A 20,856-nucleotide genomic window follows, 5' to 3' on the forward strand; every position below is an offset into this window, starting at 1 on the left:
AAACAGAGACGGAGATGGTGGGAGGCCGACCCCCGCCCTGGACTGGGGCTCTGACTCGGAGTTTGTGTCGGACGAGGATGGAGATGATGAGCTGATTGAGGTGGTTTTGGACCGCCAGATGCAGGCTCCTCCTGTGCAACGCCAGCAGAGCCAACAGCAGAGGCATCCCACGCGTTCTGGGCAGGCCAGACAATCCGCCCATCGTCACAATAACGCTGCGCAGCAAAGACAAGGCGTCGATGTGATCGATCTCACCGAGGAACCAGAGAGCCCGGTCCTACTCCACCAGCGCCCTATTCACCTTCAACGAGCCATCGTTGTCGATAACATCCGCAACATTGAGGGTCAAGGGCAGGGTGGACAGCAAGGACTCCCGCCGAATCCGCGTAGACAAACATCACAAATCGCACGTACCCCGTCGCTTACCCGCAGTGACGGCAGCGTCTTGAGAGGGCAGCGCGACACCCCTGTCATTGATCTTACCAACAGTTCTGATGAGCTTGATGTTGAGTTCGAAGAAGTTGACATCCCAGCCGACCGTCGCTTGCCTGCCCCCCGGTCTGCCGCCCAACGAAATCACAGACGAAGCGTCGAATTTATCGGTCTCGGCCGTGGCTTCATCCCAGGCTTCCCTAGACTGGGCAACATAAGCAGCTTTCGAGGCCTCTTCCCCGATTTTCTCAGCGCTCATTTCGGTCATCAAGAAGCCGATCTCCAAATTATCGAGGCTCACCAATTTGCAATGAATGCAAACCCTCTTGCGGGCAACCAGCCCGAGTTCAACTACCAGGCGAACGGCTTTGGTGGTCTGGCCGGTCGCCAGCCCACTCCCAAACCCGACTTCGAGCCCCCTCCTCCTGCCCGACCAGGCTTTACCCGCCACACTGGCCCTGACAGGGATACGAATGACGAGATGGTCGTTGTTTGCGCTAGCTGCGACAATGAACTGAAATACTCGGCCGCCGCCGCCGATGACGACGGTGCCCGTCCCGCCAAGCGCCCCAGAAATAAGAAGGATCGCGAGGAGCACCACTTCTGGGCCGTGAAGGGCTGTGGTCACGTGAGTCCCTCCCTACTGATCCAGACGAAGCATTCGGTTCGTACTTGCTAAGAGTGTATTTGGTCTAGGTCTACTGTCGAGACTGCTACGAGAATCGCAGGAAGTACAAAAGCAAGGACTACGACAAGCTTGGATTTCGGGTTAACTACTCATACAAGACGCCAAAGGTCTTTTGTGCGGTTGATGCTTGCGACTCGGACGTAACCAACAACCAAAGCTGGGTCGGCATCTTCATATAACTGAGCTGCGTCACCGCAGACGTTTTCCGACCTTCTTTCCTCGACGACTCAAATACTAGTTTCTGAACAATAGCACATTTGCATGGCGTTGGGGGAATTCTTACGTCTCTGGTTTCAGGCATGGCATCATGGCGATGGACAAGGACGGTGTTACAGGCTTGGTAGCGAATGTCACGGAAAGGTGCTAAATGACGGGCTCGTCAATGTGCTTATTGGGAGGGAGCTTAGGTCGACACATCGGTGCTCATGGTGGTGAGCATTTCAGGTGTTGCAATTCTTGTCAGCGCGTATTCCTTGGCTGCACAGCCTCCTCAGTCAGCTCTGGCAGATTTTCTAGTGCTTCTGTATGAAGAGCAATAAGTGGCCCTGTTTTATTTCATCTGCAGATCTGTCGCATATTTCCACTGCTTGCCTACTTTGCCTACCTTGCCTACCTTGCCTACCTTGCCTACCTTGCCTACCTTGCCTACCTTGCCTACCTTGCCTACCTTGCCTGCCTTGGTTCCCACCCTCCGCGGCCCTGGTCTGTGTGGCAGCTCTCTTGCTCGCCTTCGAAAATTAGGTATATCTCTCTGGATGGTGATGCTGTGGGCAATGGTCATTCCGTCACTGGCGGTGCATATGCCTAGAAACTTTGACTTTCCTCCGGTTCTGGCCAACTTGTTAGGCGGGTTGCGCATTCTAACCTCCCCCCAGGCCTCCACGGCATGTGAAGATTCCAGCACAACGAGCCCGAGAACAGCACCGAAGATGTACGAACTTTCGGCTTTGAAGCAGCTGATGCCATCTTCCTGTTTGACATGATGACACTGCGTTACACCTAGTTCAGTGTGTTTCAAAACCAAGAAAGTCTCCAAGACTGAGCTGCGAGGCAGATTCAAGCGAGAGCATATTCATGGTTGCCACAACTATTCTGACGAACTCACAATGCCTTGCAATTATCTGAGTAATTCCTTACTTGTTTGTCATACTTTTGTAATCGGTTACAACCCTGCTGTCAGCACTGCCCTCCTATGATTCTGCAAGGGGGAAATGTCATCATCAATTGAAGATACTTTCGTAGAGGGGTGATTCTTGCTATATATAGTGTTGGGATGTTCAAGACAAAAGACTTCTCGAGGGGAAGAAACTTTAATAAACCTTCAACAAAGGTCTACTAAAAACTTGGTATTTGTTGAGTGTCGATTACGGGGTCAAAGGTAAGTACTTACCCTTTGGGGGGTCTCCCTATCCTGCTGGAGGACTCTGCTGGCGGTTGCTTCTGGCCCTCGATTCCATAACATTTCCCTGACGATCAATAAAGGATTTATGATTGATAAGGCTCCGCGTTAAATCCCATGGTAAAAAGAGACTGCGTCGATGGAATTGGAAGCCCTAGGTGCAGCAGATATGAGTTACACTTTGCGGACAAGGCAGGCGATCACAATTCCTGAATCGTTCAGATGAGAAACCATCATTTGTGTATTATGATAGAAGAGGCTAAGAATGGTTCCCCTGGGTCAGCTTCTATGGCAGATGAGCAATTACATGAAGCCAAGGTCCTCGCTCCTGCCCTTTGATGTCAAGTCCAGATACGGGGCTTCCCCAAGACTACAAACTCTATCACCGGCGCGAGCCTCCACATAATCATAAGTAGCGCAGTGCCACATGGAACGGTTGTCCCATATGGCTAGATCGTTCGCTCGCCACTTGAACCGAACCTGAGCGTCGTGGTTTTGCGTGACTATGTTAAAGAGATAGCCCAGTAGGAGATCAGACTCATCCTTGGTTACTCCGTTGATTCTCTTGGTGAAGCCCTTATTGACGTAGACGGATTTCCAACCTGTCACAGGGTTGGTCCTGACCACAGGATGGATGGCTGTCAGCCTGTCTCCCTGATTCAACGCGTTTCCTCTGATGCCCTTCCTCAGTGGGTTCCCAAGGCGTGCGGCCTCATCGAGGAAAAACGTTGCATCATGAGTCGCTGTGAGAGATTCCAGCATGGTTCGCATAGCAGGCGATAACCTGTCGTAGATCTCGTAGCCAGAAGCCCAAAGAGTATCCCCTCCCGTCGGCGGTAGAGTGTGGATCTTTAGCATGGCGTAGTCTGATGGCACAGGTTCGAAGCTGATATCGGTATGCCATCCGGCCGATGCAAATCTGCTGACGTCCGAGAGCTGGTGCGTCAGGCCACCGCCCTTCTTCTGCTTCTCGCTGCTGATGACGGATATTTGGTCGCCGAGCTCACTCCCCTCCTCTGTCAAGGGGTGAATGTGAAGGCCGGACGATTCAGGCTGCCCCCAAGCCGGTCAGCGAGTGATTAATTCCATGCATACCTGCTCAATGCCGTGTGAAATACGTTCAACGATACTGGAGCAAACTTACACATCCAGACAGCTCTGTTATCCGCAGCATCAGATCTTTCATCTCAGTTGGCGTAACATTTTGATCACGAAGAAAAACCACTCCCCGTTGCGAGACTGTAGAAATCTAATGTCAGCCCAGCCCAAACCAGATCGCAGCTGCAAAGGGAAGAAGAATTGGTGGACTGACTTGTGACAGCAAGGTCTCTTATAGTGTCATCGTTGCTTGTTAGAAGATCTCTCACTTGTAGGCCTTCATATTCACGACCGATCACCGGTGTCAAATCTTGGTGCTTGAAATTATCCAAACTGCCACTGTACTTGAGCGGCTTGAGAAGACGCGTACGCGCTTGAGTATTCCCGCCCAAGAATTGGCCACCAAGTTGCTCCTCGCTGGTCGGAGACTTGACCGAAGGCATGGCTACTGTTGTTATTTCTCGTTTCCCTTTTTTCTTCTTCTTCTTTTCCTGGGGAGGATTGACTGATCTGATCTTGTAACAGAAAATAGATGGCTACGTCGAGTAGGTCAATAAAAGGTCCGTATGCGACGAGGATTGACGACGCTATTTAAGCTGTGAATGAGGCAACAGGGCAGTACCCCGCAGAGATGCCCCGAGGTTACATTTGTTTTTCAGGCCCGATGAATGACAATGTGTGAGGAATACAGTCATTAATCAGTGATAACGGAGAAATTGCGTGATCAATGTGGGTGGGTTCCTCCTTCTGAACGGCTTCATCCGCAGCGGCCTTTTTAGCCTGTCGCCCTGCATTTGCAATGACGGGCAGGTTGTAGAGAGATCATACGAGAGAACTGTAGAAGAGAAGAAGAGAAAGTCAAACAGAAACAGGAAGAAAGAGAGCCGTCCTTCGGGTTTCGTGATCACACATTTCATGGCCTTTCAAAAAGCAGCAATGATAATTTACCACATATCTTATATAGACTTCCTGCTACTATAGCTAGTCAATTAGGCGGTCCATGATGGCTCGACCTTCATGGTCAATAATATTCACGAAGGAGGAACACCGCATTTGGGCTTCCACGGATTTTTTCGTATTCATAGTGCAGCTTGATGGATACCAACTACTTAAATACCTAATCAACACAGATAGCGATTCTCACAGTGCAAGGGGAACACAGGCTATGGGCATCACTGCAACGATTGAGATCATGGAAGCGAAATACACTCTAAACTGCAGTCTTGATCAAGGCAGTATCCATCCTAATTTCCTCTGCCGGATTCATATTTTATTCTGCTCGTTTTGCGGTGATTTACTGTGGCTAGCGTGCCTGACAAGCCTGGGCCCACAGTTTCTGCGATGCCGAGAGTTTCTCCATGGCTTCATCATAGTCGCGGAGAAAATGGTTGTGGAAGTCGTAGCGGGGTAAAAGATAAGATGTCCTGTCCTGTCCTGTCACCAGATATTAGTGAGATCTTTTCACTCGAAGTTCACTCCGTCGATCGGCACAGCTGCCCATCCTAAAACGACATCTCGAAGACTTATCCGTCCGGTGATCTCACAAGGGCCTGACTCTGTTATAATATTTACCTGGCAGTCACATAGGGACCTGATTCAGCACAATGGCGTGGGAAGAGCCTCGCAAGACTGGCATGGCCTACCGCAGGCTTGGTATGGTTATTGCACCGAGAACACACGAACACAGAGGGCTGATGAAGTTCAGGGAATTCGGGCCTGCATGTTTCCGTACTTGGGCTGGGTGGCTGGCTCACGTAAGTGCTCTGGAATTGATTAGGGGAGCCAAGGGAAATGTCTGAAGGGCCACGCGATGTGCTGACAATCAAGAACAGCTTTGGTGGGCAGCTCGGGAATGGTGCGTGAGCTGCTGTTAATTATCTCGAGAAACTGACCGACCTGGACACTCATACGTATAGTGATCAGAAAGCACAATGGCGTGTATGAAGCAGGCATACGATCTCGGTATCAACTTCTTCGATACTGCTGAGAGGTGCGTAGGGTCTCTGGCACTTTTCCACGGCACTGTACTGACACTCTTCTCTCGCAGCTATGCCGCTGGTCAGTCTGAGGTGGTTATGGGACAGGCCATCAAGAAATTTGGGTGGAGTCGTAGCGATATTGTGGTGAGCACCAAGCTCAACTGGGGAGCCCACAACGGAGAGGTGCTGGTCAACAATCACGGGCTGTCAAGAAAGCACATCATCGAGGGACTCCGTGCGTCGCTGAAGAGGTTGGACCTGGAGTATGTCGACGTGGTGTTTGCCGTAAGTTGTCCCCCGCGGCCTGACCATGACCACTTGAAAGTGTGCATGGCTGATATCACCCAAACAGCATCGGCCAGATAGACTCACACCGATCGAAGAGACAGTCAGAGCCTTTAACCATGTCATCGAAGTGAAAGGCTGGGCTCTGTATTGGGGCACAAGCGAGTGGGGGGCAGACGAAATTGCAGAGGCGTGCGGGATCGCAAAGCAGCTGGGGCTGATCCCACCCATAGCAGAGCAGCCGCACTATAACCTGCTGTCGAGGAAGAAGGTCGAAGGCGAGTTCCAGAGGCTATACAAGATGTTCGGTATCGGGTTGACCACATTCAGCCCGCTCCAGTTCGGATTGTTGAGCGGCAAGTACGATGACAGCCCGGATGAGCCACCAGCAGGATCACGATTTGCCAAGGGCGAAGATAAATTCGTCAGCTCGGTGAGGAGTTCATATGCGGACGAGCAGTGGCAGTCCACGATAGCCAAGGCCAGGCAGTTGAAGGCAAGTTTTGATATCCAAATCCCCTGGTGATTAATTTGTGTATAGTACTCCGAGGCTAACATTGTGGCAGCCCATCGCAGACAAGCTGGGCATCACGCGGGCGCAGCTAGCCCTTGCATGGTGCCTGAAGAATGACAACGTATCAGCTGTCATCACAGGTGCATCGAGGCCCGACCAAGTGGTGGAGAATTGCGCAGCATTGAAGGCGATAGACAAGTTGACGCCCGATGTGCTGGCAGAGATTGACGAGATTGTGGGGAAGATAGACTTGGACCCGGCCAGGCAGGATTAGTAGACTTTATGAGACTGGCCATTGGGATTCTGGAAGTTTCTCGTCAGATGGGGCAAAGACATCCCCCGCAGCTTGATCATGTCCAGCGTGCGCGAACTTGTTCACAAATTTTCGGCCGAATAGAACTGTTGGAAAGCATCTATTAGGTTACGTTGTTCCCTTGTTGAGACCTTGAGGCGAGCAAGAGAGGATGACCTGATATGAATCGTCTGTTGATTGAATAGGGTGAATATGGATAATCACTGAGATTGAGGAGAAGCCTGCTTGCAACAAGACACCAGAAAATTATAAAGTGCCGAACTTATTACTAAACGCAGTAAACTATCGACAAGAACTCTAAAGTCCAGGATCAGGTGAATGACACGCTTTCCCTGTTGACTGTAGTGGCGTAGAATTGACGAAGCTCTTGATAATTATGCTGTCAATCAACTACCCAGGAAACTTTCTTTTTTTTTTGGGGGGGGGGGTGTTAAAAAAGGGGGATTGGAGTGCTCACTATTCGATTTTTTCGAAAATATACAATTACCCCTCTCTGGCCTCATTACCAAACTTGATGGCAAGTCGTCTCTCATTGCTAGCATTCCGGATTAGTATCGTTATTTCGTCCCCCTCCCCTCCAAAGAGCCCTACACATCTGACTCAACTCTATAGACTACGCCTTTTACGACCCATTCCCCAATTGCATGAACATGATCTCCAAGTCCATACTGGGGTCGACGTTCACGTTGTAGCTAGGTTCTCGACGGATTTCTGGCCACACGGGCAGTTGCGCTGGAAAATTCAGCCTCGTGTCGAGATATGCTGGATATGATAGTCTCCCTCTTGGCGGACCAACTGCTCCAGAAGCAATGCCACTACCATCATCATCATCGTTGTCGTCATCATTGGCATCGTCACCATGGGTCTCTACAACCTCTAACACAAGTGGTGCTGCGGGAGATATCAGATTGGGCGGTCCGCCGCGCTCAACCTCGGCGATGCGGGCGCACAGCAATGTCAAGAGTGTCTTATTGCCTCCACGCGAGGACGCAAGGAGCTTCTGAAGCTGAACGAGCATGTCGACTGGCCTGGCCGTTATGCCGATGGAACTCCGTAGAAGATCCAGGTCCGTTGACAAGGCGTCTGTCAGAGCATTTGCCATTTCGTATATCTTCAACTCGATGGTCGGCCCGTGAGCCTCGAGTGCTGTCTTTGAATACCGGTTGATCTTGCTGAGAAAGTCGCTGATGATCCGACAGGTCTGGATCGCATGGTTGGTCTGCTTATAGGTCCTAGGGGGGTCTGTGGACACACGCCAGAGCACTGTTTGCATCCAAGATCTTGTGACCAGTATGTCAGCACTTTGGACTTCGTTGCTATCTTGCTCCTCGGCCGCCATCTCCTGCAGGCAATGTTGAATGTAGTCGAGGCGGCTGCTTCCTTGTGTGTCGCCCCTGCTATCGGCATATATCAAGTCGAATGCTCCGCCCTGGTCGAGTGTCCAGAAAAGCTCAACGAGTCTCTTGAACGCAGGCAGGATCTGCGCCTTGTCCTGTTCGCAGTCCAGTCCGCCCACTGGGGGAAAACTGGGCTGCCACGTCAAGATCGTGGGGAGCCTATGCAGCATGGCAACACCCCTCTCAGTGACGAATAATAACCACAGGATGCGGCTTCTCATCTGTTGCTCTTCTGCCGACAGGGAGGCGTAGGTTGACTGCCGTTGGAGGCCCATAATCTGTGCGATCGTTAAGGCTTCTCGGAGGAAGAGCAGAGACTTGCTGCCTCCCGGGCTAAGATTTTCGTGATAGATGTGCTGAAAGAAGGATATACGAAGCATGTTGAGGTTCATGATGGGCCCTCCATCCCCGCCCTGCAGCGATGCTTTGGCGTTCTGACATTCGGCAGCCATGGACGCCGCCGTGGCTGGATCATCATCATCCGTCCTGCCTTCAAAAGGCAGCTTAAGCTGTGCAATAATGGCGGCACATATAGCGTTTGCGAGCGCAAAGTTTTCCACATCTGCCTGGTCCCGCAGCAGCCTGGCGATCACATTGTCCACACTGAGGATGGGCCACACTGGGAAGAGCCGGTGGTTGTAGAGGCAGAGCCGGACGATCAGGGAGGAGACCGGGGTTCTCCCGCGCTCCGAATGGTTGCCTCGGCCAGCTGATGAGCCCTCTAGAGAGCCGGCGCCGGTCGAGTTCTGGCTCTGGCTCGGACGCTGACTCTCTTGGAAGGTCTGGATCTGAGCCAGCGTTTTGGCCCGCAAACTGCGGGGGCCACGGATTCCCTGCAGTTTGTTGAAGGTGCACTCGATGCCAACGGAAGAGCACCTTGTGCAGGGAGGCGTCTCTGAACACCTCACCTTGCGGATCTTGCAGCCATCGCACGCCCTGCTGCCGATCTTGCGCCGAGGTGTTGACGACATCTATGCAGAGGTGACGAGCCGAGCAAGAAGAGGATGGATCTGAGAGGTTGTTGCGGGGTCTGGCTATACTCCCTGGAGGTCTATCGCATCCTGCTAAAGTAGAGGGCGTCCCTGGCTTCCTTAGGGTTCCTGTGTATAATAATAGTGTGTGCCCTGAGCACTCGCTTCGCCCGGCTGCTCCCTCAGATTCAAGATGATTTTGTGGTCAAGTGTTTAGGATGTGGTTGCCAGCGCCGATGCACTCGTACCACAGATAGGATTCAACTGACCACAACACCAAGCAGTACGCTGCAATATGCCTCGGCTTGTCTTGTTCAAACACGGTGAACAACAACATGCGCGCGACCCTGCTTTACCCCGGATCAACGCAGCAGTGGGTCTGGCCTCTTACGCCATCGAAGTCCACAATGGAGTCATGCTTTAGTGCGAAGGTCGCTCATCCTTAAATGTCTGTGAGAACAGCAAGGTCTGTGTAATTACTTGGCATGTGCTATGAAGCCCATTCTAGCTGTACATAACAATTGCTACTTGTTGACGCAATTGTGTTTGGATTTAGAATGCTGAATTATATGTTTTGTTGTTTTGCATCTGGCGATGATGGCTAATGTGGACAGATGGATTGAAGCCATTGCAATGGCCCCAGTTGGAATGAAGGCGACATCCAGTATTGCGCAACAAGCACATCCACAGAGTTGATGGCACTAGTCCCCTGGAGATTCCAAGGTCATTGACTTTGTACTGTGGTACACTTGGACCAGCAGCTGCCTCTTTCCTTGTCACAGGAAGGATCACGCGCTCACGTGCTCACGCGAGTAAGCAGGCTTGGTGGGGCTAACCTGGATCAACATTGACGCCTAAGTCGACACTGCACTGCACTTGTCCTTGCACTCCGCTCTAATTCATTGCGTGACAGACCATGCTTCAATAGTGACAACTTATTTCCGACGCATTGTGAGGCAAAGCAGTGATACCTCTGACACCAGATGCCAATTGTTCCTCCTGGAATGGACGCAACCGAGCTGGGCTGAGCTGAGGGCATACCTACATCTCTTCACCTCCATTCCCAGCTGGCTGTCTCCGACTCCATACAATTCTCAAGATGGCGCCAAGACAGAAAACTTTTGAGTTGATCCCCAGCACTCCAGCAGGCCTTCAGGCTCCCCCAGAGCCCGGCCAACAGCACCCTGCACAAGCTCATGCGCATGCCCAGCCCGTCTACAACAAACCTCCTATGACCACAAAGCAGGCCAAGAAGCTCTACAGGCAGGCCAATAAGGGCCCCAAACTTTCAAAGGCTGAGCAGCGCCGTATAGAGCTCATGGAGCAGGACCGCATCCGCAAGGAGTTCGAGAAGGAAAAAGCTCAGGCAAGGGCTCGGACGGCCAGGGAGAAGAAGAAGGCCAGAGAGGAGCATGAAAGAGACGAGCGCAAGAGGAAAGGTCTGCCCCTGGTTGACGTCCGCCCAAGCCAGGACACAATATCCAGGTTTATCAGGATTGGGAAGAGGCAAGCCTCTTCAGCCATAGAAAACCATCTCGACAGCATCAGGGAGCAAGATCTTGAGACCGACTCCGGGGCTGAGTCTACCGCCAAGGCAAGATATGGACAGCAGCATGACGCACCAGATAAGAAGGACGACTACGAATCGGCGGAAGATGACCTAGAGACTGGGAGGGAATGCAAGAGACCGCGATATGGCCAGTTATGTGAGACAAACGCAGACGAGCCGGACCCACGTCCTAATCAACACCCTCCTGGTACCTTGACAAGCATAGCACGACAGCTCGATGCCGACCCCTTTCCCCCGGATATACAGCTCAGCATTGATGAGGCCTGGGAGGAGGAGCTTCTGGAGGACCAGCTCGCTGCAGACGTTGTCCCCATGCCTTTGACGAACGCAGAGGCCCAAGATCCTGCCGAAGAGTCTCCAGCTACTGTGTCAGGCCTTATGCCTACGCATCCCTCTGAAGCCTGCGTATTGTCTGCAAGCACCCAGGCTTTCCTCCTCAACAACGCAGAAGACATGTTCCCTAGCTCATCCCAGCAGGCAAGGGAGTTAGCAGATAGCTTTGCTGATGATGATGGAGGATTCAGCTCCCCCGAGCACCAGTCTCAGACATCTGGAAGTCGAGCTGATCCTCCTTCGCAGACGCCCCTCGAAGATGAGCCAGCCAAGGCGTTATATGCACCGGCCGAACCGATTTCTCCCCCCCAACGTCCGCCATTTCCAGTTACAGAGCCTTCCAAGAAGGCTCCCCGTCTCTCAACGCAGGTATACATTCTATCATCTCAAGATGACCAAGAGATAGACACCTCTAGCGAGGCTCGTGGCCCATGTGGAAAGGGTGGTGTCGTGGAATCAAGTGCCGTAGACAAGGCTGCTGCATGCGTTTCCGAGGCACGGACCGGTCAACCATGTCAAAACCCCGGCGGATCTGAATATACTGATGCCCAGCAAACGGCTGCTCAGGCTCCGGACAATGATGCTGCATATCAAGCCTCTCCTCCAAAGAAGCGAATGTTTGGATCAAGCGGTCCTGGTTTCGAGGTACTGGTCGCAATGCAGCGGAGTCACGAGCAGAATCAGCATGAGCGACGGATCCGCGAGCGGAAAAATCAAGCGCAGGGCGAGCAACGTCAGCTGCACGGGGACATGATCGAACATACGAGTAACCTTTTCATGGATGTTGTCGGAGGACGCTGTGCTGGGGAGGCGAACGGCGCTCGAGGCCCACGAGGAGAAGAAGAGGCTACAGCAGGAGCAACATACCAAGCGGAATGCTGTCCTCAAGACACAGGCAACGCTGACTTTGTCGGCGGCTACAAAGGCCCCGCTTCGTCCCAGGAGACAGATTACGGTGATATCGATCTCAACGCGGCCCTTGATATCCTTATGAGGATGGAGCGCGGTCAGAGGACTTGAATAGGGGCATATAAGAAGCAAGTCAACGGCTTGGTAGGCGCCTAGGACTTGCACCGTCCAGGTGTACACAGTCTCATATTAGAGTCAGCATAGCGACAGGGATTCATCAAGGGCTTTTGTACGATCTTTCATTTTAGACGCAAATTCATACCACAACAAGGTTATATTTTACAGAAGCGGCTGGCAATTCGCCAGCCACCTTGCTTACCTCGTGCCTCTCTGCACATGGGCGAGAATCGGTGACCACTTGTCCTCGTCATGCCTTCTGCCCCAACGAGAGAAGCACGGGCTGGAGGGCTTACCTATCCAAGGTAAGATATACTAATTGGATGACTCTCCCCGGGCCAGAGCCTCATCAACAAGGGCGTAGTGCAACACATAAGTCCAAGACTTGAGCCATGGAAACGTCAATATCCAAGAACATCCTGCGCGAACCTTCTGCCGAAAGAGGGGGGACGGGGGAGTGGGCTTTCTCTCTATATGCGCGTAGGGAGGGGCATCCGAGCTTGACGCAGTACAGGCTCGCTGCCTGGCATGGGCGGGATTGGAAGAGAACGAGCATCAATTTTTATCACTAGCCTGCCTAGTATTCATGTGCATCATCTCCTTGAGCGCGGCCGTCTCTGCCTCCTGCCTCGCCAACCTCAACCTCAGATCATCCCTATCCTTGGTCATATCCTCCAGCGCGTCCTCCAGTTCCTTGATGCGGTCGATGCGCTTCTGGCGATACTTTCTCGCAGCGATTGTGTTGCGCTGCCTCTTGAGCACGACGTCGGGGTCATCTTCGCGCCTAGTGCTCCCAACTTGTCGCCCGGCCCCGGCCCGGCTATTTCCCCCAACGAGCGGGCTGCTTTCGGAGGGCGAGGAAGGCCGGGAGTGGGTTTCGGGGTTGGGAACAAGGTTGCTGGAGGATGGTTGTGGTGGCGAGGGATCGAGCGTGAGAGACTGAAACTGTTGAGACTGCTGCAGGTCGTGATTGCTGGTCATATTACGGGGGGTGACGAGGAAGAAGTCTGGGATGGAATCCGGGAGTGATTCTATCAAGGCAGGGTCTGAGATGGCGGTTGTTAGCGGGCTGGGAGCTCGTGGTCCGTCAAAGACGGCGACGGGTATACTGACCAAAAGAAAAGTCGAGGTCCAGAGGAGGCGCGGCAGCGAAGCCCTCGCCCGAGTCCGCCCAGGTCTGTCCGAACGCCATCTCTAAATCGTCGTCGACTGCCGCTGGGAGCTGGCCCAGTTGGGACCACGAGTCCGGGCTGAAGAAGTGCGGCTGCGAGAAGTCGAGATCGAGGTCAAGGTCAAGAGATGCTGTTGGGGGCTCTGGATGGGAAGTGTGCTGTAGAGAACTATTGCTGGGCTGGACGGAAGAAGGCGCTTGCGGTCTGGCGCGTCGCGCAGCTGGATGCGGATCCTGCTGCGGCCATTGTGACAGGGTGCGAGACGGCCTCTGGGGACGAGGCCGACTTAGGCTTTTCCCTCCTGTGCGGGGGAGGAAGTGAAGGTCAAAGAATTTAGATCAACACTGACTGTGGTGTGACCATCAACCAAAAAAAGATGGGGAAGGGGGTGACCTGGAGAAGAAAATCAGAGCGTCGAGAACGGACGATTCGAGATGATCAAGATTTATATACCTAGTGGAAACCCCAGGCGATGCGTGCTAACTACTGCTGCGCTGCAACCCATTCCGCGACCAGTTTGACAACGCTTTGGCGGCCGAACGGCGCCCTTCGCTGGAAAACGACGCAGTCAGAATGACTCATAATGAACCTTTTCCTTCCTCCTCTCATGCATGTCAGAGAAAGAGACAAAACAGCCATGGCGCTTCCATTGACCAGCCAGCACCCATTTGCTGACTTGTTCTTCAGTAAGAGAAAACCAGGCTCTGCATGTCTGCTTACTGTAGGTACAGGCTTCGTTGACGAGATGTACATCGTAGCTCTTGAAAAGCTATGATACTGGCAAAAGACTAGCAGGGACAGAAAACTGGTTTACGAAACCAAACCAAGTAGGTGTGCCCCTAATTTTGGGGGTTAGGGGTAATGACAGGCCAGGTCTATTGCACCTGGTACTTTCTTTGCTTGCGATCTACCCAGTTCCGTGACCTGCGAATTGAATGGGCCCAAAAGGTTTTCTTCCAAAAGAAAAACCACAGTCTACCCACCATCAACAACTCCTAGGTATTAGCCCAAGACTTGGGTTGCGATATCCAAAACTCCTTATTGGGGAGGTCGGGAAGGCGCCGGCCCCTAGGTGCCCTTGATTTAGGACCCATTGAGTGTGCTATGCTTGCTTGCTGGGGTTATAGCAAACAAGAGAAAGGATGACTCCCCTCGCTCACTTGGAAGCAGCATCAATCAGAACCTGCTTTGCGTATTCACACTTTCGACTCTCAGTCATGATGCCATCGGAGATCTCCTCTTGACGCGCAGCAATATCTTGAGCTGCAGCGCAGATGATCGCAGCTGCCGCCGCATCAAGGGATCAAATGTTCGTTCTCCAGGGGGCGCTCACTAACTGCACGAGTATCTATGGGAACTATAGGGGGTAATAAATAAGCAAAGTAAGCGCTAAGGGCATTTGCTCATCTGCTGATCACTAAGCCACTGCCTTCCTTATTCTACAATGCTTCTTCGGCCTACCTAAATTACCACTCAACTATTCAAACTGCATCAAAACTTTGATGCACCGTAAGCCACATCATGATACATTTGAGTTTGATCAGGCTTATGTTCTTTCAATGCTAAGTCTCTTTGTCTTGTGATTAAAGGTCTTACTCTTCAGCAGTCTTCCGCAAGCTTTCAATCGTTTGCGCTCGAGCCACAATGTTCTCCTTCTCCGGAGGCCGAATCGAAGCCTCCGGTCTTTCTAGCGGGAGTAACGGAACTAAGCGAGTACGATGGACTATCTCAGAAGACCACACTGAAGAACAGACAGTCTTGAAAAGGCGCTACTTAGCGTACGAGGGAACTCATAGCGAAGCACAATCTCATACATCAGCTTCGGCGCAGGTCCCGAGAGCCACGACCAGATCGATACCGTCTGTTCCTGTTCGACATGTCAGCCAACAGCAGAATGCCAACAGCTCGAAGCTCCCAGAGCAATCAGCCAATGCTGAAATAAGTTTGGGTTCGTGCGCATACTTTGTGCTTCAAGACAGGGTGACTGCTAATATAAATCCATAGAAGAAAAATACAAGAATGTCAAAAGACTTTACTATAACCAGAAAGATGAAATAGAAAGTCTCATTAACCGGAATAAAAATCTCGAGTTTCAGAACTCAAAGCTTCGTGAGGAGTTCCGCAAACTAAAGAAACTTCTACAACCGACCCAGCAGCTCGACTCGCTTTCTTCCGACGCTTCTCCTTCTTCTAACACTCCTCCTGTCGACGCTCCTCTGTAATGAGCACTGCAGTACTCGTGGGCACTAGCCCTCCTGGCCCACTACCTCCGTTCCTCCGGTAGTGGGTGCCAAAACCGTGCGCAGCCAAAAATAGTGCGCATTTCGATCCCTTTATCCCGATCACACACACACACCCTCCCTCGTCCTTTTCTCCTCAACAACCATCGCAATGGCTTCCTTTTCCTCCCCCAGGGCCGAATCTGACTCTTTTCAATCGTACGCAGAAGCTGCCAGCAGTTTCGTAGCCATTCAGGCCCAAGAAGATGCTGCCTACGAGGCATTCAAGGTTGCCCTTAATGCGTGGCAGATGCGTCGAGGGCGCAATCGCCCACTACAAGGCCCACGAGAAGACCCGAAGCCCCTCAAGCTCTTAAGAACTTCTCTACGATCTTTTGCTAAGAGTATACTATACAGCGAATCAGGGCTGAGAAAGCATGTTGCAGTATTGCATCAGAAAAGCCTTCCTGCCTACTCAACGAAATCTCGAGGCTGTCCACCAGCTCTTGAGCTCTGGGAAGATGAAGCTCTTGTCAGATATGTAATAAGGCTTGACGTTGGTTGCTTTCCTTCTCTAAGTGTTATGACCCATCCGACATGCAGGTCACAGGACAGGCCCCGCCAACAAAGGAACCAACAATTGCAGTTTGAAGGATAAACACGCCCAACCAAGATTAGGTAATCAAGGGTTAGGGTTAATACAGGCCAACCAATCAGAGGAGCTTACCAGTGCTCATCAGGCTTCAGTAAGCAGCAGTAAGCCTCAGTATAATGATATGCACTGCAATATCCGAAGATCTGAAGTACACAAAAGGTTTATGCTAATAAGAGCGGTGTCAAAGTAGAATCCACTGAATACGGAAATATAACTGTAATCCGTGCAAGTGCTAATCATTCGCCTTTGGGGCTATTCAAGTATATAACAAATGAATACTTAGATTGATGACTGAAGAGCTATGTTGTAATGAGCACTGCAGCAATCCGAAGATTCCTAAGTACACGAGGAGGTTTATGCTAACAAGAGCAGTGTCGAAGTGTCAAGTTCTTGAATACGGAACTGTACAAGTCTTAATAAGCAATGCAAGTATTCACTGCCTTTGGGGCTACTTAGTATAGAAGACTGAATACTTAGATTGATAACTGAAGAGCTATATACTGAATTTATCTAATGATAATGAACATGTTCTTATATATCCAGTTCTTCAGTATGGATATGTTAGATAGCAACATATCTAAGTTATTCTGCTAGCTCTGGATAGCATATATTCGAAGCTATCCTTTCTGATTGGCTATGCTTATAACCCTAATCCTGAGTTATGTAATCAATGCTTTGTTAGAACATTAAGTTCTTAACATCTAATCCTTGGTTGGTAGAGCTTATTCTGTGATCTGCATGTTGGATGAGTTATAATATCATCTCCTTTCTATCAGTTGTTATTCTTAACAATCTTCTGTAAGTATCCTAGCAAGTTCTTCATATGTATAATCTTGCCTTCCTGATTGAGATGTCGAATAGAATCAACAAACCTTGTTCTTATGCTGAGAAGATTAGATAAAAGAATTCTTTTCTTTCCTTAATTCTTCAAAATGCTATTATTATATCTTCTTATTCCTTCTATAAGGATTGTGATATTCAGTCTTGTTAAGTCTCCATTAAGGATTTCTCTTGCTACACTGAATGTATCCGCCTGGATTGCTCTTAATGCAATGTTTAAGAGTTGAGCGCAGCGGAAATTCGTTAGATAGGCATTCAATACCAATGCTTGGAGAACCAACTCGAGAATGCTGAGAAGCAGCTGTACAATGCTGCTGCAGAGATAGGATGTTTGCGGAAGCAGAAGCGTCTATAGTTTGAGAGGATAATGAAAGCTATTTATTGAGGCCTTTCTAGTATGGAGGAGTTGGAATGTAAGAAAGCTGAGAAGGAGCGAGCTTGCATTGCTGCTGGGGTTCGTTCTGTGGTTGCAGAGGAATCTGCTGTGATTGCTGGAGATTCTTCTTTTGAGAGTTTTAACTGGAATTCCGTGGATGTAGGAAATGCAGTGGTGGATTAGTTGGATTTCCTGGAGGGCGAGGTCTCTGAAGCCTCTGGATCTTGGTTTGGGGCGAAGCGATTATCTTAGGTGCTAGCTTTTCTTTTCCAATATTCAGCTATCTTTTCCTAAGCATTTTCAATATTCTCTCATAATTTCCATGAATTTTCATTTGCTGAATAATCTTTTCATTTGATGAGATATTTCTTTATATTATCTGTATTTCTATGCTTAAGAATTTTTTCTATCTTATATTCTGATTTATTATTTTCTACTTCTGCTATATTATTTGTTAGTATTTTCTTATAATGAGCACTGCAGCAATCCGAAGATTCCTAAATACACGAAGAGTTTATGCTAATAAGAGCGATATCAAAGTATTAAGTTCTTGAATATAGAACTGTATAAGTTCTAATAAGCAATGCAAGTATTCATTGCCTTTGAAGCTACTCAGTATATTAAACTGAATACTTAGATTAACAACTGAAGAACTATCTAAAGAAAATCTATCTAATAGTAGGAAATGTAAATCTTCATATACTTGGTTCTTCAGTCCGAATAGATAGAATTAATGCTGATTCCATCAATTCTCTCATTAACAGAATAGATATTGATTGTATCTATCCGCTAATAACTCTATTCCTAAATTATATAATCAATACTTTATTAGAATATTGAATTCTTGATATCTGATTCCTATTACTCGTAATCTATTCTGTAATCTGTATATTGAATGAGTTATAACATTATCTTCCTTCTATTAGTTATTATTTCCAACGATCTTTTGTAAGTATTCTAATAAATCTTCTATTTGTAATCTTGCTTTTCTAATCAAGATGTTGAACAGAGTTAGTTCTCGTTATATTATTAAGCCTTATTCTCGTTCTTCGCAGAAATCATTCCTTCTTTCTGCTATAGCTACTTTCGGTTCTCTTTCGCTTATGCTTTGCTCATACTATAAAGATTATAATCTTTTAGCTGAATACAAGATTGCTAAGTTCGAATCTTTCTATTATTAAATCTGCATGTATCTGAGTTTATTAAATTGCAATATTCATAGCCTAATACTTATACAATTGAATTATATAATTGCTTAATACTATTGCTTAGAGATGAAGATAGAAATGATTAAAGAGGAAGCTGCTAAGCTAAATGCTAAACTTCTTAGGCTGTATAAGCAGAAAAGGATATAATACGAAAAGATAATGCATGCTATTTATTAGGATATTGATAATATAGAGAAGCTGGAAAGAGTAAAGGCAAAAAAGCGAGCTTGCATCGCTACTGGGATTTGTTCTGTAGTTGTAAAGGAATCTGCTGTAATTACTAGAGATTCTTCTTTTAAGGGTTTTGATTGGAATTCTGTAGATCTGAGGAATTCTATAGTAGATTGGTTGAGCTTTCTGAAGAGTAAGATTCTTAAGGCTTCTGGGTTTCGGTTCGGGATGAAGCGATTGTCTTAGATACTGGTTTTCTTTCTTTTCCAATACTTAGCTACTCTTTTCTAAGCGTTCTTAATATTCTTCTATAATTTTCATGAATTTTTGCTTGCTGAATAATCTTTCTACTTAATAAGATATTCCCTTGTATTATCTGTGCTTCTGTGCTTAAGAATCTTCTCTATTTTATATTCTGGTTCATTGTTTTCCACTTCTGCTGTATTATCTATTAGTATTTCCTGTGCTGCTAGTTCTAGTAGTAAAATGTAAAAGATTGAATATATTCTTATTTCATAAGATAATACTAACTTGTAATTAATTAGGAAGATTTGTTGCAAGATTTTGAATAGTTCTAATTTCTTATAATTAAGCTTATTACTGGATTTAATTATTTTAATATTTTTTCGAAGTAAATAGATCTTATCTTCCTTCTATAGGATTAGTTTCTCAATTCTTTTGAAGTTTGTATACTACATTATTCGTTCTTAAATGAATTATAATTCTGATTGGAGTTCCTCCTAAACTTTCTTAATCTTCTTAATTCTTTTATTTGCAGCTTCTGCATCTGCTTCTTATAGTATCTTGTAATAAGCTGTTGGATTGTATTCGTAAAGTATGAAGAATAATGATTTCTTTGTTATGCTTATATCTGTACTATTATAAGCAAACTGTATAAGAGATAATAAATCAATCTAGTTGTTCTATTTCTAGTTGATATAATATTGAAGATATTATTTAATAATCTGATTTATTCTTTCTATTTATTTGTTTGTTTACAAATGAAATGCTATAAATATTCTATAATATATTCCAAGCTATTTTATAAGCAAAGTTCAAAACTTTGAATTGAACTTTCTATTTCTATTAGAGATTACTTTCTCTAGCATACTATAGTTAGCGATAATCATTCTGAGGAATGCATATATAAATTCCTCTACTGTACTGCTTTCCTTATAAGAGAGAAAATAAGCATACTTGCTCAGTTTGCAAATCATTACTAGAATGCTATTATATTGCATCTTAGTTAAGAGTTTTTATAAAAGAAATAGCTTGATAATAAAGTTTAGACTAATGAATTGCTAAATAGTTATAAGTATTAGTAAGAAGTATAGTAGTTTATAAGGCTTATATCTTTCTGCTTTATTCTTTTTGCAGCTATTGCATTGTTATAAAATACTTTCAATTCTTTTCCTAAAACCTAGTAAATTCCAATATCTTTTAATGCATTTGTAAATTGCTCTAACTCTCTGATATTCATGTGCAAGCGCATTATATACATTCTTAATATAATTATCTTATTCGTCTGAAGTTATTGATTCTGAATTCTTCTCCGAGGATTCAATTCTGAAAGCAGTATTTAGTTCTCTATATATATTAATGAGATTTTCTAACTTGTTCTAAGCGAAGATATTCTATATATTTAAGGAATCTGCATCTTGATAATCTGATTTTCTGCTGAGAACATCTGCTCGTCTGTTTTCTAAGCTTTTATAGTATACAATCTTGAAATCGAATTATAAGAGAAATTCTGCTTATCTAACTTATTGCTTATTCAAGACTTTAATTATTATAAATGTAATTAGATTCTTATAATTCAAGTAAACTATAATTGGATATTGTATGCTAATAAGATAGTATTGCTATTTCTCGAAAGCTTTTACTATTGTTATGAGTTTCTGATTAGGGATTCTGTAGTTAATTTCTGAGCTATTCAACTTTTTCAAGAAATTGCTTATAATCTTCAAATGTTCTTAATTATCTTGCTAACCAAGTTATTCTCTAAGTGCATATTCTAATACATCAGTTTTAATTTCAAAGAGTTTGTAAAGATCTGCTTTATACAGAACTAGCTCTAAGATAATATACTTAATAATCTTATTAAAAGCTTCTTATGCTTTGAAGATTTATTTGAAGAATTAATTCTTTTTGATAAGATTTATAAAAGAATGTATAATCTAGCTATAGTTCTTAATGAACTGCTTGTAAAA

General features: G+C 47.2%; 7 protein-coding genes across 7 annotated transcripts; 3 read left to right on the top strand and 4 right to left on the bottom strand.

Moving 5' to 3' along the window:
• Positions 1 to 520: 520 nt before the first annotated feature.
• On the top strand, positions 521 to 1,696 carry M406DRAFT_356892 (uncharacterized protein). Its single transcript, XM_040923547.1, has 2 exons — positions 521 to 1,060; positions 1,129 to 1,696. Exons 1-2 carry the CDS (start codon positions 743 to 745, stop codon positions 1,297 to 1,299), a joined length of 489 nt encoding a protein of 162 aa, XP_040776205.1. The 5' UTR covers positions 521 to 742; the 3' UTR covers positions 1,300 to 1,696.
• A 1,126-nt stretch (positions 1,697 to 2,822) lies between these two features.
• M406DRAFT_41987 (uncharacterized protein) lies at positions 2,823 to 4,060 on the bottom strand (the record flags this gene model as incomplete). Its single annotated transcript, XM_040924175.1, has 3 exons — positions 2,823 to 3,572; positions 3,664 to 3,758; positions 3,832 to 4,060. 3 exons carry the CDS (start codon positions 4,058 to 4,060, stop codon positions 2,823 to 2,825), a joined length of 1,074 nt encoding a protein of 357 aa, XP_040776206.1.
• A 1,191-nt stretch (positions 4,061 to 5,251) lies between these two features.
• Positions 5,252 to 6,669, top strand: M406DRAFT_340689 (Aldo/keto reductase; the record flags this gene model as incomplete). The annotated part of the gene is made up of 7 exons (XM_040921581.1): positions 5,252 to 5,270; positions 5,323 to 5,371; positions 5,450 to 5,472; positions 5,541 to 5,607; positions 5,665 to 5,881; positions 5,949 to 6,377; positions 6,448 to 6,669. The coding sequence occupies 7 exons, from the start codon at positions 5,252 to 5,254 to the stop codon at positions 6,667 to 6,669; spliced, it is 1,026 nt and encodes a 341-aa protein (XP_040776207.1).
• A 661-nt stretch (positions 6,670 to 7,330) lies between these two features.
• On the bottom strand, positions 7,331 to 9,076 carry M406DRAFT_259924 (uncharacterized protein; the record flags this gene model as incomplete). The annotated part of the gene is made up of 1 exon (XM_040917329.1): positions 7,331 to 9,076. One exon carries the CDS (start codon positions 9,074 to 9,076, stop codon positions 7,331 to 7,333), a length of 1,746 nt encoding a protein of 581 aa, XP_040776208.1.
• Positions 9,077 to 10,922: 1,846 nt separating this feature from the next.
• Positions 10,923 to 11,464, bottom strand: M406DRAFT_356893 (uncharacterized protein; the record flags this gene model as incomplete). The annotated part of the gene is made up of 1 exon (XM_040923548.1): positions 10,923 to 11,464. A coding segment is annotated over exon 1 (177 nt), but the record flags the coding sequence as incomplete, so codon positions are not given.
• A 124-nt stretch (positions 11,465 to 11,588) lies between these two features.
• M406DRAFT_322966 (uncharacterized protein) lies at positions 11,589 to 11,999 on the top strand (the record flags this gene model as incomplete). Its single annotated transcript, XM_040919716.1, has 1 exon — positions 11,589 to 11,999. A coding segment is annotated over one exon (411 nt), but the record flags the coding sequence as incomplete, so codon positions are not given.
• Positions 12,000 to 12,545: 546 nt separating this feature from the next.
• On the bottom strand, positions 12,546 to 13,545 carry M406DRAFT_356895 (uncharacterized protein). Its single transcript, XM_040923549.1, has 2 exons — positions 13,119 to 13,545; positions 12,546 to 13,051 (listed from the first exon to the last, which is right to left on the bottom strand). Exons 1-2 carry the CDS (start codon positions 13,195 to 13,197, stop codon positions 12,561 to 12,563), a joined length of 570 nt encoding a protein of 189 aa, XP_040776211.1. The 5' UTR covers positions 13,198 to 13,545; the 3' UTR covers positions 12,546 to 12,560.
• Between the last annotated feature and the right edge of the window lie 7,311 nt (positions 13,546 to 20,856).

The sequence above is a fragment of the Cryphonectria parasitica genome (genome assembly GCF_011745365.1).
Source record: "Cryphonectria parasitica EP155 unplaced genomic scaffold M406scaffold_5, whole genome shotgun sequence".
NCBI classification, from domain to species: Eukaryota; Fungi; Ascomycota; class Sordariomycetes; order Diaporthales; family Cryphonectriaceae; genus Cryphonectria; species Cryphonectria parasitica.